This window comes from Urocitellus parryii, chromosome 9, assembly GCF_045843805.1.
Source record: "Urocitellus parryii isolate mUroPar1 chromosome 9, mUroPar1.hap1, whole genome shotgun sequence".
Lineage (NCBI taxonomy): Eukaryota > Metazoa > Chordata > Mammalia > Rodentia > Sciuridae > Urocitellus > Urocitellus parryii.
The window spans coordinates 38,513,568-38,538,180 of NC_135539.1; the positions used below are offsets into that span (position 1 = coordinate 38,513,568).

The window sequence follows — 24,613 nt, forward strand, 5'->3', positions numbered from 1 at the left end:
GCAGTGGTCAAAGATTTCCCACTAGGCCCCATCTCTTTGAGGACAAAGCTTTAACACAGGCCTTTGGGGGCACATTCAGGATCCAACCACAGCACAGCCAACACCCCCTAGTGGTAGACCTGCAGTACTGGGTGTTTTCATGGTGGAAGGACCAGATTACTCCGCTGTGCTCTAAGAATCTGGGCGGCCTCAGAATCACAGCGGGGCAGGTGGGGAAAGCCTTTAATTTTTCAGTTGGGTATGTTTTATTTCTAACAGATTGCATTTATAATTTAAGAAAAATGGAAGGAATCTGAAAAGATGCTGGGATGCATAGAGGGAGAGACACCCACCCTACTCGGGCAGGTCTGTCACACACACATACCCACCACCCTCCTCCTCCCCGCCCTGCGTTACCCCTGATCAGGAAGGATGTGTCTAGGTCCTCTGGCTACCCCTGTATTTTTTGTAGGTGGTGGTGGGTGGGGAACTGGGTACAGTCTGAGAGTGGAAGGCTCGCCGCAGACTGAGTCCCCTCCCACACTGGAGTTTGTCACCCTGGAGTTTGTCACCCGTTGGCTGTCTCTTCCTTGAGGAGGGAGGGTGTGAGCCGCCCTTGTCCCTAGTGCTGGGCACACACCTCCCTTTAAGGAACGTTGGCAGGGTGTCCTAGGATACAGTCAGGGCGGTGCGCGCGCCGGGTGGGGGTGCTCATCTGGAGCCCTGGGAGCCCGTGTCCCCTGCGCCGGACCACGGTGGGGGCAGAACACTTCCAGCACGGGCGACTGCAGCCGGTGCCACCCAGACCAGCCAGTTCTCTCCTCGGGTGCTAGGTGGGGCGGGGTGGGTCCCGCGTGCTTGCGGGGCGCGGCTGGGCGCGGGAGGAGGCCGCTCTACGCAGCTGTGCGCCCGCGCCGCTGGGGGCCGCCCGCGGGCCGAGCCGGCCAGAGCGCGCCGTGCGCCTGGGCCCCGCCGCACAGCTCCGCGCCCGGCGGCCGGCGGCGACACACGGGAGGCTGTGGAGCCAGGCGGGCAGCAGGAATGCGGAACCCGCGCGCGGGCTGAGCCGCGGGGATGGCGCAGGGGCGTCGGCGGGCGGCCTGCGTGCGGCCCTAGCGAACACGAAGCTCCTGGCCCCGGCCCGGCATCGGCATCGCGGGCGGCATCGCGGCCATGGCCAAGGAGCGGCGGAGGGCCGTGCTGGAGCTGCTGCAGCGGCCGGGGAACACGCGCTGCGCTGACTGCGGCGCCCCGGGTAGGTGCGGGCCGGTCGCCTGGGTGCGGGTGGGTGCAGATCCAGGTGGATGGAGCCGGGCGGATGCGACTCGGGCAGGTGCCCGCCCGCCCCAGGGACAGGGAGGGGTACCCAGGGCGCCTCTGGAGGTGGGGGCGTCGCCACCCGGCTCGGACCGCGCCAGGGTGGGGCACGGCCCCGAGTGCACCTGCGGGCGTCGGGCTGGGGCGCCTCCCCGCTCGCGCCCTCCCTGTGCCGCCTCCTCCCCTCCCCCGCCAGGCTGCGTGTCTCGCTGTCACCCGCGGACCGCCAGCCGCCTTGCGAAACCTCGGGCTTCTCAAAGAAAGAGGAAATTGCTGGGGGCGGATGTCTGCAGGAAAGGGACCGCCAGCAGCCCCAGGGGTTCTGCCGGGATGTGGGGTCCACCTGGCTTCCAGCTACCTGGAGGTGACGTCATGGCACAGGAGGCACCTTCGATTACTGGCCCAGGGCGGGGTGAGGCGGGGAGGGCGGGGGAGAGGAAACCCCGTCCAGCCGAGGGGACCCTGTGGGGAAGGACTCCAGACTCCAATCCAGCTCCCTGCACCTAGCTGCTCTAGGGCAGGCGGCCAGGCCAGATGGGGCACCAGAACAGGTGAGGTCGTGGAGATAGGCCTTTGGTGCACCTGACACTCCATCCTCCCTGCCAGACTTCTCCAGACTTTGTCCCTTAGTGACCTGTGGTCTGGGTGATTTCCAAGATGCCAGGGTCCAGTGGGCCCAGAGGTTTGGTTGTGCTTTCATACCAGCCTGAGCCTGCTCCTGAGCAGCTGCCCAGGCAGGCCCTGGGCTTTGGAGTGAGGGTGGCCCCTAGAGGTTTTCCTGCTTATGCCACCTGCCCCAGTGGGAGGTTCCCACTCAGGGCACCAGGTACACCAGGAGCCTGGGGGCTCCCAGCTGAAGCCCCTTGGAACAGACCTCTCACCAAGGGCCCCCAAGGGACCTGCACCATCCCTGGGATATTGGCTGGAGCCATAGCCTGCTGACACCCTGGGAACAGGAGCTCTGTGACTGTATCTACCTCCCTACCTTCTGGGCTGGGAAGGATCTCTGACACCCCAAGGTCCTGGGGATCTGTTGGTTGGCTTGGAGAGGCCACACCAGGAGCCCATTGTCCCTCAAGGGACACAATGACTGGATTTCCTGGGAAGCTGGGCAGAGCGTGGGGCTGAAGTGGCCTTTTCCCTGGCCTCCTGGGCCCTGCTGATGGCGCAGTGGGGCGGAGGCTCCTCTTGAGTGCAGCGCCCCTGCCAGCCAGGCTGGCTCAACCGACTCCCCACCTCCCTCCTCCAGACCTGCGTTCCACATGTTCAGGAGAGCTGTGCCAGGGAGAGCCTGCGAGGGGAGGGCAGTCAGCTCTCAGGCCTGCCTTGGGGGGCCATGCCCAGGGGAAGGGGAGTGAGCCTTGTCCCTGGCCACATATCCACTCTCTCACCACCTGGTCCTCCCAGCCTGGCAGGAGGAAGAGGGGCTTCCTTGGCCTGCCATGCCTGCTCACTCAGTGTCCCAGGCCCCTCAGTCCCATGGCCATGGCCCTGCAACAGCCTTGCTTGATGCTGCAGCACAGCCTTGGCCCTTTTAAGGCCCAGCACTTCCTGACATTGGGCCAAGCCACCAGTTTTTCAGAATTGGTCCATGACATCAGCAGCTTGCCTTATCTGACCAGCAGCCCCGTGGAGCAGGCAAGACCTGAGGTTGTTTCCACTTTACAACCAGGGGAACCAAGGCCCTGAAAACTTGGGGCCCCCCAAGCATACCAGGCTTCCTGATTCCCGGCCTTGCCTGCTCATGCTGTCTGTGCCAACTCCCCATCCTTCTGCCTTGTCCCAGGCTGTGGCCACCACACTGCTCCTGCCTGGGACCCCCGTGGCTCTCTGCTCTTCAGCTGAAGCTGAGGTGTGGGTCCCTGTTCTGAGTCACTGTGGGATATAGCAACAGGGGCCATGCTGGTGTTGATGAAATTGCAGGGGGCAGAGAGCATGGGCTTCGTGCGGGCTCATGGCTGTGCTTCCTGACCATGGCAGCAGGAGCCAGGCACCCTCCCCACAACACTGTCTCTGGAAAGCAGGACAGCAGGGCACTCCTAGCCACCTTTGACCACCAGCTGGGGACCCTGGGGTGTACTTGGGCAGACCCTACCAGCTGGCTGTGCCTGAGGGTCTCTGCACCCCCAGAGAAACTCCTCCTACACCCTTCCCCTTCTCTCCCCAGTAGCAGGCTCCTTGACCTTGAACCTGGACCCACCCACCACTGTCAGAGTCACTTTTCTGATCACAGGCTGGGATGGGTGGGTAACTGTGCTTGGGCCCCTTCTCCTGGGGAGATGCCCTGGAGTCCCTCTGCGGTTAGGGGTTTCAGGAGAGAGGAGGTGCCCTAGTGCCTGCTCTAATTGCAACAGTTTCCTGTTTCACATGCCAGGAGGGCTTGGGAGTCTGAGCTCTTTGGGTGGGTTGGGGTGTGGGCAATAATTCCAGGTGATGCTGGTCACCTGGACACTCCCAGGAGCCCCTGGCCTTCCGGTTCTGGAGGTCTGGCTCACAGAGGAAGTCTTTGCTTCTAGCTAGTCCAGGTGGTCTGAGACCATCACAGGGAGGTAAAGTGCATGTCATCCTGAGCCTGAGGACCCTGGCAGGTCCAGGCTCTGGGGGGCCAGGATGCATGCAGCGACTGGGTGAAAGGCACCCTGAGACCCAGTCCTTGAAGTTCCTCAGGGTCTGGGACAGGAGCTATGGGTTCAGAGTGTGAAGTCCTCATTCAGCCCCAGGGCTTCAGGGCAGAGGCCACGATTTCGATACAGACTCAGACGTTGCTGGCAGCCCGGCAGAGGCACTGGGTGGGAGGAGTCTCAGGAACTTGGCCTGGTTTGGGAGGGGGTCTGTGTGGTGGCAGCGGGCTGCCAAGAGGTACTCCAGGCAGGCCCACCCCTCCCCTGGGCAGCAGCTCACCTGTTTGTTTTTTGTAAATATAATACTTTTCGTCTGAACCGTGCCTGAGTCTGTGGCCCAGTGGCATTATCACATTCCCAGGGCTGTGCAGCCGTCCCCACCTCCACCTGTAGGTCCCCCTCATCCCCCCACACAGAAGCTCTGTCCCCACTAAACACTGACTCCCCATCCCTCCCCTGCCCCTGGCACCCACCATGCTCCTTCCTTTCTCTCTGGACTTCACCACTCAGGGGCTCTCCAGTGAGTGGAACTGCGGTGTCTGTTTTTGTGACTGGTGGTTTCATGGGGCATCATGTCCTCAGGGATCAACCATTTTGAGCAGATGTCAGAATGTCCTTCCTTTTTCAGGCTGAATTATATTCCACGGTGTGAATGACCCGCTTGTGCGTACCTACCCATAGGTGTGTGGTTGCTGGGTGGCTACTCCATCCACCTTTAGGCAACAGTGTCAGTGTGATTGTGAAACACAGGGATACAGTATTTCTTCGAACCACAGAAGCTCTAGGTCTCCTCGCCTGGCTTTTGCTCAAGCCACAGGACCTACGACATGCCTGCCCACCACGGCTGGGCTGGCAACCGTTCTGTGCTGGAGGGGGCTGGAGGCCTGTCCCTCTGCTCAAGCACTGGGGACCCCAGCCTCTCCCTTCCTCCTGGACGGCGCCTCTCTCTTTTCACCCCTGGGTGCATGGGCACCCTGGTCTGTGCTGCTGGCTGAGGTCACTCCACAATGGATTTCTTAGGCTGCTGGGCCAACCGTGGTGACCACTGGTTTCTCTCTGAATGCGGGCACTGTGACTGGGCTCCCACACTGCTCAGATGCAGGCAACTTTCCCCAGACCTCAGGCCCTGCCGGCTGCTGCAGCTCATTTACACCTGGCTCGGCCTCAGGTGCCCGTCGGGCAGGTATGTCACCTGCCTGTCACCTCTTCCCTAGGAGACCACTGCATAATCCCTCTTCAAAACCAGAGGACCTGTGCTTGGAGGCAGGAAGGGGCTTTGGCAGTGCCAGGGGTGGTGGAGGTGGCCTGTGCAGTGTGGCTGGGGACTGTGCTCCTGTGCTGTGGCGGAGCCTCAGCCAGCGCCTTCCTCCACGCCGTGCCTGGGCCTGGGGAGACTGAGGCAGAGAAGTGACCACACAGTCAGGGTGGCACCACCTGCCCCGCTGCCTCAGGTGAGAGTGTGGCGGTGACGGACAGCTGCCCTCTCAGGAGCGGTCAGGCCAGAGGACAGACAGGAGCTGGGCCGTTGGTGTCTCCAGGAAGAACGGTGGCTGTTGGGACATCTGGTCCAGAGGCCCTGCTCTGCCCTGGTCTGTTTGAGGAACAGGAAGAAGTGGCGTTGAAGGCTGGGGACAGCTCTGGAACCACAGGGCAGAGGTGTCACCTCCTGCAGGGTGGTCTAAGTTCAGTGGATGTCTGAGGGTCCTGGTTCCCTGATCTCAGGCTGCAGCAGATGACCCAAGGTGGGAGGGGCTTCCAGGGAAGGTAGGTAAGGAGGTGGCCCGGAGCAGCAGGAGATGGCAGCAGGGAGACACAGGGGGCTGGAAGCTTGGCCAGGTGAGCTGGGCTCTCAGGAAGGGGGTGCTGCCTGCCCGAGAGACGAGGGAGCAGCAAGCCACCCAGGGCTCCGTGGGGTGCAGCCTGGGAGCTGGCGGCAGCACTTGGAGGTGTCCTGATTCTGCTCTGGAAGGGAGGGGTCCCCTGGGGGGGAGCTGGGGACCCGGGCTGGGGAGGCTCAGCCTGCCTGGAGGGATGCTGTGGTTTCCTCCTGAATAAGAGGCCGGGTTCGTGGCCAAGAGGGGGGCTGGGGGGCAGGAAGGCCCACTTCGGGGAGTCAGAAGGAACTGGGAGAGCGAGGCTGAGTGGCGGCTCCCGGCAGCACCCACAGGGTCTGTGGTCCTGAATCCTGCAGAGTACCTTCTACAGGGACGTGTCTTTCTCTAGAATGTTCTGCATCTTGGGCACAGGCCTCAGTGGGGGGAGAGGAGGGCTCTGCATGGAGTGACAGAGGGAGGGGCTGAGGATCCACTGCCACCTGGGAACCTCAGTGGGATAAGGGGGAAGCCAAGACCTGGGGGGAGGGGAGGGGAGGGTGGGGTCTCTGGAGGCTGGGGGCAGGGTTCGAGTGGGCCCGTGGGAAGGCAGGTGTGGGACCCTGTAAGACAGAGTGGTGCGACTGGGGAGCGCTGGATGCAGGTGGTGGGCCGCCAGGTGCCTGGGTTTAGGGTGGAGAACCTCCAGATGTGTCATTGTCACAGACTTGAAACCTGGGAGCACTGTGAGGGGATGGGGGAGGGTCCTGGGCAGCCTCTGAGTGAGAGTGAGGGGCGGCCGTGGCAGGGCCTGGCGGGTGGCTTGCTTTACAACCTGAAGAGGTGAGACCAGCATGTCCCAGCCTGTGGCAGGTGAGGTCAGAGGACCCACCAGGGCCACTGTAGGTCTTGCCTTTACTCCCGGCCACAGGAGAGTCACGGGGCAGAGACGTGAGAAGAGAAGTGAGATTTGTGGCAGGACCCTGGGCTGGTGGGACAGATGGATGGACTCATCCATCCAGACAGGTGACTGCGGGCTGCCTGTGGGTCAGCCGGCATGTCCTTGACCTGAGAGGCAACAGGGTGTGCTGGCACCCGGGATGTAGGGTGTGATGGGCAGGGAGGAGCCAGGAGCCCCCACGGTCAGGAGGACGGAGGTGCCCACAGCCCTGGGGAGGGCGGTGGAGTTCCTGGGGGTGGGTGATGGGCAGCCTGGAGACCGGAGCCTGCGGCACAGCGAAGCCCTGCAGGAGAGAGACTGCGGTGGAACTGGGGCGCCATCCACATTTAAATGTTTCTTTCTCCTTTTTAAAAATTCTTGAGGCAAAATCCACATATGATAAAATTAACCGTTTAAAAGTGAAAACTCAGTGGCATTTAGAACATTCGCAGTGTTGTGCAACCACCACCTCTAGCTGGTTCCAAAAATATGGCTTTCACAGATGATTTGCAGAGGAGGGAGCCCAGGCCTTGCCCTGGGTGGGAGTCGCAGTGGGGCAGGCAGAGGCCGTGGGAGGCAGAGGCTGTGGGAGGCAGAGGCCGTGGGAGCCCATCGGAGCAGCTGCGGTGGTGGGATGGAGAGAGGGACTGTGGCAAACTGTGGGGGGTGTCTCATGGGAGTGACCCAGGAGGCCAGGTGGGTGCTGCCTTTGTGGGAGAAGGGCTGAGGGCTGAGCGAGGTGGGGAGGGGTGCAAACCCCTCGCCCACCCAGGGCCCAGATGTTCACTGGTGCCACTGTGTCCAAGGTGTCCCTTTGCCACTGAAATCTGCCAGGGCCCTGAAGCAACATGGCTGTCTTGTGGATTCCAGCAGGGAGTGGAGGATGGGCAAAATGACAGACACCTGGTGACATGGAGTGTTGGAGCAGGTGCCACCACACAGGCCGGAAGGTGGAGCCTTGAGGAGCCTGTGTCTCAGTGCAGGGTGGGGTGCTGTGGATTGGGGGACAGCTATGCACACCCCCCATATGGGCCCTACTGTCTAAGACCCCTAGAGACCACTGTCAAGGGTGGTAGGCGCCAGAACCCCTCCCCTGAGGCTGGCCCTGAGGAGCTTGGCTCTCACCTGAGCTGCCCATCTGCCCCGCCCAGAGCCAGGTGGACTCACTGTCACACAGTGCTAACCTGTGAGTTAGCAGTGGAAAGGACAAAGTTCTCCAGACCAAGGCCACCAGGCTAGGCCACACCAGTTTCCAGCCACAGGGTCCTCTGCACCCCCTTTCCACACTGCCTGGGCCCCAGCCAAGGACACACCTGCTCCACCCAGCTCAGCCCCAAGATGTGCCTCACCTGCCCGGGTGCCTCAGACCAGTTCCCGGAAATGGTGAGGGGCTGAGTCACCTCAGGGAGAGGCAGGGCCAGGGGGTCAGAGGGAGGGTGGATGGAGCTGGGAGGAGGGGAGCTGGGGGGAGCCGGCAGTGGGGTCACAGCACGGCTTCCCCCACCAAGGCCAGGAGCACAGGGTGACCAGGGTCTCTCACAGCACCTGGAGACCCGGGCCACCCTGGGTCTGGGAGGGGTCCCTGAAGACCGTGAGTGCATGGTAGGGGGCCCATCTTCTGGGATAGGGGGGCTCAGAGATGCACCAGTTCTGTTTGAAGTTCATCTCTGCTGGGATGGAGCTGACACCCACCACACACCCACCTTAGACGCAGAGTTGGAAAAAGTGACCACAGTCACACTTCAGGTACGGGACATTTTCTCATTCCCAGAATGTCCTCAGGACCCTTCTCAGCCAGCCCTGCCCCCGGGGACTGAGGGTGCTGGGCATCTTTCTTGCGTCTTGATAGAGTGTGTTGAGGTCTTTTGCCCACTTTTTGATTGGGTGGTTTTCCTATCACTGAGCTTGAATAGTTCTTTATCGGCTTTGCATACAAATTGTTTTATCAGATAAATGATCTGCAAATATTTTTTTTTTTTCTGGTGTGGCCTGACTTCTTCAACAGTGGCTTTCAAAGAGCAGATTAAAAAAAAAAAAAGTTCTGGGCTGGGTTTGGTGGTGCACACCTGTAATCTTAGTGGCTTTGGGGGCTGTGGCAGGAATATCAAAAGTTCAAGGCCAACCTTAGCAACTTAGTGAGGCCCTAAGGAACTTATCAAGAACCTGTCTCAAAATAAAAAAAATTTTAAAAGGCCTGGGGATGTAGCTTAATGGTTAAGTACCCCTAAGTTTAATCCCTGGTGCCAAATAAATAAATAAATAATCAAAAATTAAAAAAAAATTCTCATCAAGCCATTTTATCTCCTCCCACCCCTCAATTCTGATTTTGGTGCTGTATCTAAGAAAATCTTAGTGCCTAACCCAAGATCACAGAAAAATTTCTTCTGTGTTGTATTTTGGAAGTTTTATAGTTTGGGGGTTTACATTTAGCACTAGGAGGCAATTGGAGTTATATCTTGTATATGGTGTGCTGGAGATTGAAGTTTATTGTTTTGCAGATGATATCTAGCTGGTGGGAAAGTATTCTTTTTCTACTGATTTTCATTGATATCTTTGTCAGTAATTAAATGTCTGCCTAGGGGTGGGTCTGTTTTTTGGATTCACTGTTCTGAACCATTGATCTACTTATCCATTTTCATGTCAATGCCACACTGTCCTGATAATTGTCATTTTTCAGGGTTTTTTTAATATTTATTTTTTAGTTGTAGTTGGACACAATATCTTTATTTTATTTATTTATTTTTATGTGGTGCTGAGGATCGAACCCAGGGCCTCACACGTGCTAGGCGAGCGCTCTATCGCTGAGCCACAATCCCAGCCCTGATAATTGTCATTTGATCACAGGTTCTGAAAACATGTGGTGTTCTCCATCTTCGTCCTTTTTCTAAGCCATTTTCACAATTCTGTCTTGCATTTTAGAACCAGCTTAAGTTCTGCTTTTAAAGCACTGTTAGAAATCGGATAGGTCTGCATTCAACTTATAGATTAATTAATTAATTAATTTTGGGGGGTACCAGGTATTAAACCCAGGGGTGCTTTACCACTGAGCTACATCCCTTGCCCTTTTTTATGTTTTATCTTGGGACAGGGTCTCACAAAGTTCCTTAGGGCCTCTCTGAATTGCTGAGGCTGGCCTAGAACTTGAGATCCTCCTGCCTCAGCCTCCTGAGTTGCTGGGATCACAGGTGTGTGCCACCAGGCCCAGCTGAACCGACAGATTAATTTGGAGAAAGTCTGTGTGTCATGCAAGCAGGCTCTCCCTTCATATCTATAGATCCTCTTTAATTTCTCTGAGCAGTATTTTTCAGTTTTCTGTGTACTATGTTTCGTCATCTTTTGTCCTCTATCCCTAGGCCTTTCATGTATTTTGTGATTATAAGTGGTGTTTCAAAAACTTCAATTTTGGTGTCCCCCTTTCACTTTGCCAAATGGACTGATGTCTTTATTGGTCATTCAAGAGGGGCAAAGGAAATGTCCTCTTAAAACTCAGGCAGATGAAGTGTGTGCCACGTAACCTGTCAGAGGAAGCAGATTGAAATAGATTTCCTGGAAGGTCTTACACAATCTGATATTAAAGCAGTTCTACTTTTATAGCATAAAAAGTGAATGAAGTTTGAAATTATACTAGCGATTTGATTTGGTTTGTCTAGTGGTTCAGAGGTTGTCACCTCATCAGAAGAATAGCTGTAAAGTAGGGGTGTAGAGAGGGAAAAGAGGACAGGTGGAGGAAGGAGACTAGGTGAGAGAGGTGGCGGGGCACCCAGGACTGATTGGAGTAAATCAAATCCCATACAAGTATGACTTTGTCAAAAGAACCCAACTGTTATGACTATAATGCACTAATAAAAGAAAGCAGCAAAGGGTTGTTGACTTCAAGGCCTCTTCCAATTAGATTAATAATTGAAAAACGAATCAAGCCATCATAGCCTTGTGGGGTTATTCTGAGTAAATGATTCATGATTTATATAATAAATGGAGCTGTCAAAACCGTTTTCTGCATTGCTGTTGTGTTTTTGATGAGACACTTATGAGAATTAAAAAAAAATCAATTTTGAGGGTTGGAGTTGTGGCTCAGTGGTAGAGCACTTGCCTAGCATGGGTGAGGCACTGGGTTCAATTCTCAGCACCGCATGTAAATATATAAAATAAAGGTCCATGAACAACTAGAAAAAAAGATAGTTAATATATTTCATTTTCGGATTGCTTATTGTTAGTATATGGAACTACAGTGATTTTTGTATGTTTTTCTTGTGTTCCGAAACCTTCCTAGAACACTTATTAGTTCTAAGGATTTTTAAAATAGAGTCCACTGGATTCTTTACATAGATGATTATGTTGTCTGTGAATAAAGACCATTTTATATCTCTCCCTTCTCAACCTAGATGCTTGTTATTTATTTTTCTTTTTTGCATTATTATTATTATTATTATTATTATTATTATTATTATTATTTGATGGTGCTGGGGATGAATGCAGAGCCTAGTGCATGTGAGGCAAGCACTCTACCAACTGAGCTATATCCCTAGTCCTCTTTTTTGCCTCATTGCACTGATTAGAACCTTCAGTTCAATGTTGAATAGTGTGGTCTTGTTTGTTTTTTAAAAAAATATATTTAGTTGTCAATGAGTATTTATTTATTTATTTATTTATTTTTATTTTTATGTGGTGCTGAGAATCGAACGCAATGCCTCACACATGCCAGGCAAGTGCTCTGCCACTGAGCCACAACCCCAGCCCAGTCTTGTTTTATTATTGATCTTAGAATGAAAACATTCAGTCTTTATCTTTTCTCTTTTTTCTTTTTGTAATACAGGGGATTGAACCTAGGGGCACTCTACCACTGACTATGTCCCAAGCCCTTTTTCTTTTTTTTTATTTTGAGACAAGATCTTACTAAATTTCCCACACCTACCTTGAACTTGTGAGCCTCCTGGCTTAGCCTCCTGAGTATCTGGGATTATAGAGGTGGCCACTGCACCTGACTGAAAATAGTCTCTCTCAAGGAAGTGAGAAGTTCACTGTAGATGTTTTGTGAGGTATTCTGTGGGGATGTTTCCTTCTATACTTAGGTTTCTGAGAGTTTTTATCAGGATGTTGCATTTTGTCCAATGCTATTTCTGTTCCTATTGAGATGATCATATGGCTTTTCTCTTTTAAATCTGTAAATATGATGACACTGATTTTACTATCAAATATCAAACCAACCTTGCATTCCTGGTACAAACTCTGTTGATCATGATATTTTCTTCCTTCCTTCCTTCCTTCCTTCCTTTCTTTTTCTTCTCCTTTTCTCTCTTGTTCCCTCCTCCTCCTCCTCCTCCTCCTCCCCTCCTCCTCCTCCTCCTCTTTTTCTTCTCCTCTCCTTCACAGTTCTAGGGATTGAACTAAGGTATACCCTGTCACTGAGATATATCCCCATGCATTTTTAGACAGGGTCTGACTAAGTTGCCTAGGATGACCTTGAACTTGCAATCCTCCTGCCTCAACCTCCTGAGTAGCTGGGATTATAGGCATGCACCACCATACTGGGCTATTCTTTTTAAGTATTATTGGATATGTACAAATTTATATGGACATGTTTTGAATTCTCTTGGAGAAATACCTAACAGTAGAATGGCTGGATTATATGGGATATGTATATAGAGAGATATCCATCTCCTCATCCAGCCCTGCCTGCTAACTTGTTAGAAGTGGTAGCACTAGAGGTGGCTGTAGCCTCTGTGTCCACTTGTCCGGGCCTGCTTATCTCTCCCTCTAAGCAGGGGTTGGCAGACTTTTTCTTAAAAGCCAGATGACCTGAGGGCTTTAGTCTTGTCACAGGAGGACAGGAGGACAGGCATGGCATGTTCATGGGAAACTCTGGTGCAGAAGGAGGCAGTGGGCCCAGGGGCCTAGTGTGGCAGCGGCTGCTGGAGGACCTGGACAGCCTTGCCCCACAGCTTCTGTGAAGCTGGACAGTGGGTAGGCACAGGCACCCCAGCCCTTGGCTGGGCAGGAACCTTTGACACCTTAGTTCAGTCATGGAGCAATTTCCAGATGGGTAGATGAGGCCACAAGAAGCGAAGCCCTGGTCATGGAGACACACTGTCAGAGCAGAATCCTGCAATATCACCACGCAGTGAGAAGTGGTGTCCCCGGGAGCCCAGAGATTGTCCTAGTTGGCTTCTTGTACCCACTGCCCCTTGCAGTTGGATGCCACTGTCCCATCTTACAAACGGGGAAGCCCAGGCCACAGATGAGCTGGAGATTGTCTAAGGCTGTGCACCAGCTGGGGACCTCATGGGCAGCCGTTGGCCAAGTGACTGTGAGCTGCGTGGTGAGGGTTTCTGGAGGAGATGGAGCTCAGGAAGGGAACTGGGTCTCTCCTTTCTGGGACATCAGTCCTTCCCCATGTGCTCTCCAGGAAAGCATGTGACGTCAACTCTGTTCTGCTGCACGAACAAAGCTCCTGGCACTAGCCTGGGTACCGCTCTAGTGAGTGAGGGTGAGAGCAACCCAGGGGCTCTGTCAAAGAGGGACTCTCAGGTGGTCATTCACTTGCAGATGCTCACCCAGACCTGGCCTGGGCCAGGGACTTAGTGGTGGGAAGCCACCCCTGGCTCAGTCAGGGGGCCTGGCTGCTGTGATAAGAAGCTCCCACCCCTCAGACACGGAGCATGTGATCTTTTACTCTTGGCACAGTCCTGCCACGATGCCCACTTGGGCTCTCCTGGGTGGGTCTCCTCTGGGCACTGACTCAGGGCCCAGGACCCTCCTAACCCTGAGCCCCACCCCTCCTTTATTAGAGCACCCCCCATCAGTCAGGGACCAGGGGATGTTCTCAGCCAGATCTGGAGGAACTGAAGTCTGCTCTGCTCGCATTTCACTGGCCAGAATTTGGTTGGTGGCTGTACCCAACTGCTGGCAAATATCTTGATGTCAATGGACCTCACCCAGGAGAGCCTTTGCAAAAAAAAAAAAAAAAAAAAGCAGTTCAGAGGTGACGTACCCCCTTTTTAGGGAGATTGCTCTTTTGAGGACTCCTTTCAGCCCCCAAAGCCCCCTTTGCTCAGTTATTATGATGGGATGTACAAGATGGGAAGGAAAATAACCAAGTCTCCCAACAAGCGCTCTCACCCAGTTTAACAAGCCTCTCGTCCCCATGTTTAACATGAAAAAAAATTTTTTTTAAGAGAGAGTGAGAGAGAATTTTTAATATTTATTTTTTAGTTCTCGGCGGACACAACATCTTTGTTGGTATGTGGTGCTGAGGATCGAACCCGGGCCGCACGCATGCCAGATGAGCGCGCTACCGCTTGAGCCACATCCCCAGCCCCAACATGAAAATTTTCAAACGTGGTTATTCCACCACACTTGCCCACACCCCATTTAGATCCGACCATCATTAGCATTTTATCATATTTGAATCATTCGTTATGTACAGTAGATTTTTTTAATATTTATTTTTTAGTTGTAGGTGGACACACAATATCGTTATTTCATTTTTAGGTGGTGCTGAGGATCAGACCCAGTGCCTCACGGGTGCTAGGCAAGCGCTCTACCCCTGAGCCACAACCCCAGCCCCTCATTGACCTTGTTTTTTTTTATTTTTTTGGTACTGGGGGTTGAGCTCAGGCGTGTTCCACCACCGAGCTACATTGCCGGACCTTTTTATTTTATTTGGAGACAGGGTCTTGCTAAGTCACCCAAGCTGGCCTTGAATTTATCATCCTCCTTCCCCAACCGCCCAGGTCGCTAGGATCACAGGTGTGTGCCATTGCAGCTTTGTTGAATTTTATAAAATAAACTAGATACCAAGACGTGTGATCTCTAAGTATGTCGGTGCCAAGTCGGGCCACAAGGCCGTCATCGCCCCTGACAACCCCCGATGGTCCCCCCCATGCCCTGTCCATCTGCTGCGTCCCTCATGACTGTGGTGGGACCTGTGGCCATGTCCTGCGTTGGTGTGAGGTCTCTCTTAGACTCAAAACCCTCTCGGGGTTTTCTCTTCCAACCTCAGCCCCTTTGCTCTGGGATGACTTCTGCAGGCAAATGTCCCCAGGGCAGCCACCCTGTGTGTGTGTGTGTGTCCAGCCCTGCTGGGATCTCTGGAATGCTGGGTGCTGGTCCAGCCCTGGGGCCCAGCACTCGCCATGGCCCCTGGGTGGATGGACTCTCAGCAGATCTCTGGAGTTTCTGAGGGGAGCACCGTCCGCATTAGGGGGCATCCAGGACAGCCTCCTCTGGAGGAGGCAGGGAGCCCCGCTTGGGCCCAGAGTCGGGTGGCCCAGGGGTCATTCCCGCAGCCTCCCCTTGAACAGAGGGGGGTCGAGGCTTCCATCCAGGGGCCCTGGAGACCCTGATCTGATGTTCTGTCCACCTTCCAGTGTCCCCTCCGAGCCTCCCTGACGTCCACCTTTCCATTCCAGACCCTGACTGGGCTTCCTACACCCTGGGCGTGTTCATCTGTCTGAGCTGCTCCGGAATCCACCGGAACATTCCCCAGATCAGCAAGGTGAAGTCGGTCCGCCTGGATGCCTGGGATGAGGCCCAAGTGGAGGTACGGGGCCGAAGAAGGACAAGGGACGTGGGCGGAGGGCAGAGGGACCACATGCTGGGGGACCCCAGACCCCATCTCTCTGGGCTTCAGACACCTCTGAGGTCCCTCCACTCTGGGGCTCCAGGCAGCTTGGCCGTGACTGGGGAGAGGCTCTTCCTGCCCCCAGGGGGCTCGGGCTGGCCCAGGACTGAGGCTTTGATTGTTGACCCTTGTGGGGGCCACAGAGGGACGCCCCACACAGAGTAGAGGGGACGTGACTGGGGGATAGCTGTCCGTCACAGGGTGAGGGGTTTGCTCTAACCCTTGTTGGGAGCTGTGGAGACAGGGTCTTTGAACCTTGATGACAGATCTGGAAGCCCAGCCCCACCCTGCCTCGGCGCCCACGACTAGGGTATAGGAGGCTACTCAGGTGAGAGCAGGTGGGGCCAGGGGGCCTCTGGGGGGATGGGGTGGGTCTGGTGGCACTCCCCCACACACACCTGGGAACAGCAGTTTATAACCCTGGAGATTGTTGGAAATGCAGTCCAGGCCTGTGTGGCCTGCAGACTGCAGGCACCAAGGCTGTCCTGCGTGCTGTGCAGCAAAAGGTGTCCCTTGCCCTGTGAATACCTGTAGGACCCTAGCAGGGTGAGGCCTTGGGCCTCCTGGGGCTCCTTGCTGTGGACCCCTGGATAGACATTGGGTTTGTGGTATCTTTTGGTTGGCAGCCTCAGTTTCCCTCTCTGAAAAATAAGTAGGATGGTCCTTAGATTCTCTAGTGAGAATCAAGATCAATGTCAAGGGGGTGCAGTGGCACACATCTATAATCCCAGCAACCTGGGAGGCTGAGGCAGGAGGATCACAAGTTGGAGGCCACTTTGGCAACTTAGGGAGGCCCTTTCTGAAAAAATAAAAAGGGCTAGGGTGTAGTTTGGTGATAAAGCACCCCTGCATTCAATCCCCAGTCCTCTAATATTATTATTATTATTATTATTATTATTTGAGTTTTTTTTTTTTTTAAGAGAGAGTGAGAGGAGAGAGAGAGAGAGAGAGAGAGAGAGAGAGAGAGAGAGAGAGAATTTTTAATATTTATTTTTTAGTTCTTGGCGGACACAACATCTTTGTTGGTATGTGGTGCTGAGGATCGAACCCGGGCCGCACGCATGCCAGGCGAGCGCGCTACCGCTTGAGCCACATCCCCAGCCCCTATTTGAGTTTTTTAATATTTATTTTTTAATTTTTGGCAGACACAACATCTTTGTTTGTATGTGGTGCTGAGGATAGAACCTGGGCCGCACACATGCCAGGCGAGCGCGCTACTGCTTGAGCCACATCCCCAACCCCCCTCTAATATTATTATGATTATGATGATGATGATGATGACGATGCAGGATCTCATAAGTTGCACAGTGTCTCACTAAGCATCTGAGGCTGGCCTTGAACTTCTGATCCTCCCGCCTCAGCCTCCCCAGCTGCCAGGATCATAGGTGTGCGCCTCTCCTCCTCTTTTCTTCACGTTTTGTGCATGGTTCTCTTTTCAACTTTATGTTCTTCTATAACATCTTTCCACTTCATATTTCTTTCTCTTTTTTTCAATGCTGGGGATGGAACCCGGTGCGTCCTGCATGCTAGGCAGGCACTCCACTGCTGAGCCACACCCCAGCCCTAGAACGTCTTTTTGAACAAACATCTCATTGACTAAATTCACGTACCAGACAATTCGTCCACTTGGAGCGCACAGCTCAGTGGTTTTAGCGTATTCTGAGTTGTGCTGCCAACATCCCAGCTGATTTTAGACATCTTCATCACCTCAGAAACATACCCCTTTTCTTTTAGGTGTGACCTCCTCCGGAGCCCTAAGCAGCCACAAACCCTCTCTATAGATCTGCCTATTTTGGATATTTGACAAAAATATCATACCAGGAGGCCTTCAATGCCAGGCCCTCTGTGTTCCACTGTGTTGGTGCCACGCTCCTTCCTGTGGCTGATGTTCCATTGTGTGGATGCCCACAGCATGTGGGTCCAACCCCCAAGGGACCCTGGCTGGCTCCACCTGCTTAGTGTTTTATTTATTGTTTTTTTTTTTTGTACCAGGGATTGAAGTCAGGGGCGCTTTACCCCTGAGCCACATCCCAGCCATTTAACAAAAAAAAAAAAAAATTTTGAGACAGGGTCTCACCAAGTTGCTTAGAGTCTCACTAAGTAGCTGAGGCTGACCTTGAACTTGAGATCCTCCTGCCTCAGCCTCTCAAGCTGCTGGGATCACAGGCGTGCACCACCGTGCCCGGCTTGTTCAGAATATTTTAACAACTTGGTAGCATTTGCACTTGTCACACATCCAACAGCTTCAGCAGGGCATGAGTGGGACACAAGCCCCTCCTGCCCTTGACTCCAGCCTCCCCCAACCCCTGGAGGCAACCAGGGCCAGGGTTTTGTCCATCTCTCTGGGACACCATCCTTTATGGGTACAAGCGTGTGTGCATCTTATAATCAGTACTGGGGCCTTCTTATCCAGTCCATGGTTGTGACATTGTCCCTCAAGTGGGTGAACCACAAGTTCCTCACCCATCGCCTCTCCACCCCCCGCCGCCCCCACAGACATTCAGGTTGTTTCCAGTCTTTCTCTGCCTTGACGTTGGGTAGATGAACTGCCTCATTGTGTGGGTGACTCTGCGTGTGTGGGAATGGACCCGGGGCCTAAATTCCTAGTGGTGGAAGTTCAAGGTCAAAGGTCACATAGCTTGGTATTTGGGAGGGGTTTTGCCCCACCGCACCTTGGCTAGGTACCCACCCCACCCAGCGTGAGTGTTGCCACCCCTGCCCACAGGTGGCCCCTGGTGGCTTTTGTGCTGATGGGATAGTACAGAGGCTCCCAGGGGGGTCTGAACTTGGGATTTCTTATCTTGCGTGGAAGGGACCCTCAGGGATGCTTCCCCTCAGGACCCCTCTTCCCACCAGTCTCCTCTTGGCTGTGTCCCTCATCTTGGTTTCTTTTCACCCTCTGAGAAATGTGTGGAAAACCGTGTTCTCGGGGTTTTCTTTCAGCCTTGCTCATGGTGGTTTTAGCGTGGAAATTTCTCTCCGTGGACCTTAGTCAAACCGATCCTTTTCTTTTGTGGTTTGAGGGTTTATCGCACACTTAGCGAGGCGCGCCCAGCCCCAGCGTTATTGTTTAATAGCACCTCTGCTGAGACCTCATCCACACACTTCCAATTCATCGTGGTGAGGTGGACAGGTCAAGAGTGGCCTCTGCGCTGGGCAGCCCTGACCACCATCTAATTCCAGAGCACTTCCCTACCCCACAGCAGAGCCCCGTGTCCCACCCCTTCCCAGTGGGACAGACCCGCCCAGGCTCCAGGTCTGCCTATCCTGGCCACTGCCTGTGCCTGCCCGGCTCACATGCAGTGAGGGCCTTTGCGTCCGGCGGGTGTCCCTGAGCTCACCACGTTGGCCCTTGTCAGGGCTCACAATGGCACCACCATGAGCACTTGGGCCACAGTCTGTCCAGTGGCCAGTTGAGGGGACCTGGGTTGTTTCCATATTCTGCTATTTTGAGTATATTGCCAGGAGCACATCTCCTCTCCCCGGAGTGAGATGAGTCAGCTGGTCCTCTGGGGGACACTGTCCAGCTCACATGCTCACCTGCAGCCCAGGAGGCTGGAGAGTCTCACATTGCCAGGTCCTGCTGGGGTCACAGCCATCTTTGTGGTGAGGGTGTGGCTCACCGCGGCTTTGACTGGCATCTCCTTGCTGAGTGGTGCTGACCCCGCGCCTTCCCATGTGCTGACCGGCCAGCTGTGGGTCTTCTTTGGATCAATGTCCATTCACATTCTTTACCAGGGAAAGATTTAATATTTATTTTTTAGTTTCTCGGCGGACACAACATCTTTATTTGTATGTGGTGCTGAGGATCGAACCCAGGCTGCATGCACACCAGACAAGCACGCTACTGCTTGAGCCACATCCCCAGCCCTAGTTTTTATTTTTGAGGAGACATTAACATCATAAAATTAACTATATTATTATTATCATTAATGTAGAGAGTACTGGGAATGGAACTGGGATGCTCAGCCCGTGTGAACCACACCCCAGCCCTTTTTTTTCTATTTTTATTTAATTTGGACCTGGGGATTGAACCCAGGGGTGCTTTACCACTAAGCCACAGTCCCAGCCCCTTTATTTTGTATTTTGAGATAGGGTTTCATTATGCTGCATAAGGCCTCGATAAATTACTGAGTCTGGCTTTGAATTTGGGATCCTCTTGCCTCAGCCTCCCAAGCCGCTGGGATTACAGGCGTGCCCCACTGCCACCATGCCCAGCTCACTTTTTATATTTTGAGACAGGATCTCGCTAAGTTGCTGAGGCTGGCCTGGAAGTTGTAGTCCTCCTGCTTCGCTTCCTGAGTGGCCGGGATTCCAGGCCAGGCCACTGTCTGGCTGCTTGTTAATTTTTAAAATAAACTTTAGAATCATTGCTAGCTTGGAAAGTTTCAATTCCTACTTTTTAGGTGAATTGTACAAAATACATAGACTAACAGAGGAGAGGAGGGCTTTCCATCTTCCCAGGTCTTTTTGTTCAACGTTTCTCCTGCATCCTTTAAGAACGGGGTGCTTGGAGCCCACCTGTAATCCCAGTGATGTGGGAGGCTGAGGCAGGAGCATTGCAAGTTCAGGGCCCCCCGGGGCGACTTAGCAAGACCCTGTTTCTAAATGAAAATGAAAGGTCTGGAGGTGTTGCTTAGTGGTTAACACTTGCCTAGCATGTGTGAGACCCTGGGTTCTATTCCCAGCACTGCAACAATAACAAAAGAGAAGAAGAAGGGAGAGGGAGGGGGTGGGAGAGGGGATGGGGGAGGGGGAGGAAGGGGAGGAGGAGAAAAGAAAGAAAAAAGAAAAAAAAAGAGCATGTGTTTTTTTTTTTTTTTTTTCCCAGAAACTTTGCACCTATTTTCCTGAGCTGCACCTTGGGCATTTTCTCAATGGTTAGCTGAGTGGACAGCTCTGATATCCATATAGCTCCCTAAAGAACTGACATTTCATTTAAAAAAAAAAAAAAAAAAAGCCTTGGACTTCAGAATTTTCATGTGGTACTGGCCTGTCGTGGGATGGTCTCATTGTCTGTGATTTCCTTTAGTTGATCCCTCTGATCCTTCCTGTTCATGACCACATGGTCCTGAGACCACAGTGACCCCTAGAGGACAGGACTTTTGTCTCTGTGTACCTGGAGGCCATATCCATATCCCAGGAGGGTCCTCCATCAGCCTCAGCTCTGAAGGCCACAGAGGCTTCCCTGTGGCTTGGAGCAGACCCACCCTTGTCCTCCAGACCACTGTGGACTGTGGTCTGGACCTTGCCTTTGGTTTCTGGTCTGGACCTTGGCTAGTAGAGACGGGGCATCTCTGCACCCGGCCTGCAGGAGGCTGTGGGCTTCAAACTGAGTGACGTGTCTGTGGAGTCAGGGCCATCAGGAGGGGGCTCTGCTCTCGGCCACCCTGGCTGGGCCCTTCTTCAGGAAGCTCCTCCATGGGCCATGGAAAGTAGTCTCTTCCCTCCACACTCAGACAGTCCCCGGACAGGAGGGCCATGGAGTTCCCGTCCCCTTGCCGGCCAAGCCCTCGGTGTCTGGGGTCAGCCTGCCCCTGACCTGGGTCTCCAGGGCGCTGACCCTGGCCCCCTCTCTTGCAGTTCATGGCGTCCCATGGGAATGAAGCCGCCAGAGTCACCTTCGAGTCCAAAGTCCCGTCTTTCTACTACCGGCCCACGTTCTCCGACTGCCAGTGAGTACTGGGCCTGGTCAGGGCCTCTGGTCAACAGCCTGGGCCCCGCAGGGGGGTGCAGGGAGGATCCAGAGTCTGGGGGAAGGTCAGCCATGCCTGGGTCCCATTGCCCAGCAGAGAGGCCTTCGGCCCACGAGAGCACATCCCCGTCCCCGTGCTGCTTGGTCCCTGGGGCTCATCTCCTTTCTGGGCTGGGACTGGGTCCTGAGCAGGTAGGAGGGAGCCAACTAGCCAAGGTCCAGACCCCTTTGTCTGGCTTGGGTTCCTGGTGTGGTGGACGGATGGTGGAGGGCGGGCAGGGTTCAGTCAATCTGGGTGGGCCACGGCTCGGGGGTCTCAGGGGGGTTTCTCGATGCCACTGGCATGGGTGTGGCTCTCAGGGGCCCCCTGCGACCACTCACCTACCTCCCTGAGCCTCAGCCTCCACATCTGTCCAGCCAGCGGGAGCCGTGAGGAGGTGACAGCTTCAACTGTACCAGTGCCCTCCTCTTGCCCCACCCAGGGAGGGACAGTGTGGCCCGCTAGCCTCGTCCAGGTCCCCAGGCCTGCTTGTCCAGCTGGGTCTTCCCTTTCAAACACCCACCCTGCGCCTTCTGCCTCACCCTGACCTTTGGCCTGCTGTTCCCTACCTGGAGTGTCCTCCTGGCTCTGCCTGGCCCTGACCAGCACCTTGAGCTGGCTCTGATTGGCTGCCACTGCGTCCTGGGGTCCCCGCCCTCCCTGGAGCTGGGTGGGGCTGAGCACCTCCCTGGTTCTCCTGTGGCCTTGCCAGTGGGTCAGGGGCAGGGCCTCAGGGGTCTGGGGCTGAGGAAGCTGGGCCCAGCACCAGGAGCTGCTGTATCTGTGAGGCACAGGAGGCCCTCCCTACTCCAGGGCACCTCCTGAGGCTGGATGTCCCCTGCTGAGAGCCCCTGGCCCACCTCCCTTCCTGTCCCTGCCCTGGTGGGGAAGTGTCGGTGTCCAGCAGGACACCCATGTCCCCTTGTCTTCCCAAGGCAGGAAGGGTCCCTGGGTCAGTTGGAGCCCTCCCCTGTTGGCCACAGGTTGGGGCAAAGGACCCCCTCCTAACTCAGTACTTCCCCTCGCCCCACCCCCACCCCGGACCAGGGATCCAACTCAGGGGCGTTAACCACTGAGCCACACCTCAGCCCTTTATCGTATTTTATTTAGAGACCGGGTCTCACTGAGTTGCTGAGGCTGGCTCTGAACTCACCATCCTCCTGCCTCAGCCTCCTGAGCTGCTGGGATGACAAGGGGGCCTGGCCTAACTGGGTACTTCTGAGGCCCAGGGTCCTGAGGACACTTCCCAGAGGACACAGAACTGGGGATCCCAGCCCAGATATCTTCATTCCAGTCAGGGGGTCACCCGACAGGGATGACAGGGGGCAGGCTGGCAGGTGGGAGGGCCGGTTGGTGCTCAGAAGTGCATACTGGCCAAGTTGCCTCACCTCCTGGAACTTGCCCTTTGTTGGAAAAAGAGTCAGCACCGGGCCCTGCGCCCCCCACCCCAGGTTGCCGTGAGACCCCGCTCTCCAGGACCCGTGGTGATTCCGTTCTGCACAGCTGAGCCCCACCCGCCTCCTGTTTGCTCAGCCTTTTTCTCTGGTTGACTTCTCCGTGACCCCAAACTCTTGGACCCACCCACAGGACACCTGCGGAATCGCAGGCGGGGTGCAGGCTCATGTGTTCCCTGACACCCCTTAGAGGGGTGTCCCCAAACGTCTGGACCCCAGGTTCCCCAGTGGGGTTCCCAGGGTGCTGCTGCCCCAGTGGGTTGGGGTTAGGGGTCAGCAGGCCAGGGTCTGTCCCTCAGGAGTTATCCCTGGGGTGCCATGGACCTGTATCAGGGTCCTGTTGGGGTGGATCCCAGCACAGCGAGTGGGGAGGGGACTCTCATGGGATCTGCCGGGAATGTGGGGGTGCGGGTGGGAGGGGGTGGGTTTCCTGGCTGTAATCCCAGCCCACCCTTGTTTGTGGTCAGGGCCTGTCTGGGGCCTTGTTAGGGCAGGAGGAGCTGGGGGCGTGTCCTGGCAGCAGGTGACTTGGTGTCTGGTGTTGTGTTTGTGACTGATACCGGGTCACCGTGTGCCAGGCCCCGCCAGGCTCTTGGCAGGTATTTGTGAGTTTCACTGGGGCCTGGGAGGCAGGTCCTGTTGGGACCCCGTCAGAGAGAAGGCAAGCCGGCAGCTCAGCCTGATTCTTCAGGGGACACCTGCAGGAGCCACCTCTCCCCAGCCCTCACGCTCACAGGGACATCTGCCACCTAGGTCCTGCTGGGTCCTCAGTGTGAGCCGGGAGCCCAGACTGTGGGCAGCTATTTTGAGCATGATTTTGTCACCAGGAGGCTGCTTGGTGGCTAGGTTATTTGCATGTGTGCCTCAGGCGCCCCCTGGCGACACGGGAAGCCCCTCCACTTCCTCCTCCTTGGGCTGTGTTTAGCTCTGGGGCCTTTTCAGGGACCCAGGGTCCTAGGCAGGGTCTCTGGGGCTGACACTTCCCCAAGAGGCTGTGTGAATCCCTGTGTAAACGGTGGAGTGCTGTAAGGAGGACGGATCGGGGTGGAGCTCGTGGAGGGGCAGGAGGTGGGGGTGTTTGAGCGTGCTGGAGGAAGTGGTGGGAGGAGCTCTGTCAACTGTAAGGTGACATGGAGCCCTGGAAAGCCAGAGGGGGAATTCCTGTGTCAACTGTAGGTGCCCAGGAACCGGAAGCGGCCGTGTGTCCTCTGGTGTCACCAGGCGGGTATAGGAAGGCCCCAGCCTGCTAGGGTTCTTGGCCCCTGAGTCCCCAGACCTTGTCAGAGCCGGTGTCCAGGACAGCCTCACAGGTAGGGCCCCGCCAGGAGAGTGAGCCCGAGGTGGTCCCTGCCCACAGCCATGGCTGCAGGTTTGGCTTCTGTACCTTGTGGCTCTGGGGGGCCCAGCCAGTGCCTCCCATTCTGGGGGTTTGTGGGTGCTGTTCCTCTGGCCTGCCCCAGGCTGTGGCACTCAGGCCACCCTCAGCTTCATGGAAACGGTGCTGTACCAAATGGTAGGCCCAGGTGACCCAGCAGAGTGCGGATCCCTGGAGGCTTGGTGTTTCCCTCTGTCCCCTGGAGCCCATAGCCCCCGACAGGTCAGGGTGGAGGTTTGTGCCCGGCTAAGCACTGCTCAGGTGCCTCGGTGGCATCTTTGCAGACATACAGAGCATCAGCAGGGACACTGGGAAGGACAAACAATTCTGGGAATCCCAGGATTCAAACCCTGCCACCCTGGCTTCCCAGTGTCCGTTGACCGTCACCTCCAGGAAGGTCAGGCGCCGCATGGCTTCCAGAGGCCCGTGTTCCCCAGCACAGGACGGGCTGTTGGCCCCTGCCCAGGGCTGTCAGGAGGAGGTGTCTCAGGTCAGGGGCTTCCCTCCCTCCTTTCTGAAGTGTGGAGCCACAGGAGATCTGAGGGTCCCAGGTGTGTCGTCCTTGGTGGCGGGAAGGCCACGACTTAGCCGAGACCAGCAGGACACCCTGTAGGGCCCCCAGGCTCTCCTGACAGGGAGTCTGCTGAGCTGCTTCCCTGTGGGCAGGAGGCCTGCGCAGCTCTGGGGCTGAGCACCAGTGCTGGCCTCTCCTCTCTGCGGAAGCTCCTGGGCACCACAGATGGGCAGGTGTCCCCTCCAAC

General features: G+C 55.3%; 1 protein-coding gene and 1 non-coding gene across 2 annotated transcripts in view; both read left to right on the top strand.

Annotated features, from left to right (window-relative positions):
* Positions 1-1,005: 1,005 nt before the first annotated feature.
* Positions 1,006-24,613, top strand: part of Adap1 (ArfGAP with dual PH domains 1) — a 43,507-nt gene continuing 19,899 nt past the window's right edge. Inside the window, exons 1-3 of the mRNA XM_026405688.2 lie at positions 1,006-1,234; positions 15,077-15,207; positions 20,872-20,963. Coding sequence (XP_026261473.1) covers positions 1,153-1,234; positions 15,077-15,207; positions 20,872-20,963 — 305 coding nt within the window. The 5' untranslated portion in view covers positions 1,006-1,152. The remainder of the gene's footprint in view (positions 1,235-15,076; positions 15,208-20,871; positions 20,964-24,613) is intronic.
* LOC113194602 (small nucleolar RNA SNORA27) lies at positions 10,075-10,201 on the top strand. The gene has a single exon (XR_003302313.1). It is a non-coding gene; the product is annotated as a small nucleolar RNA SNORA27 (small nucleolar RNA).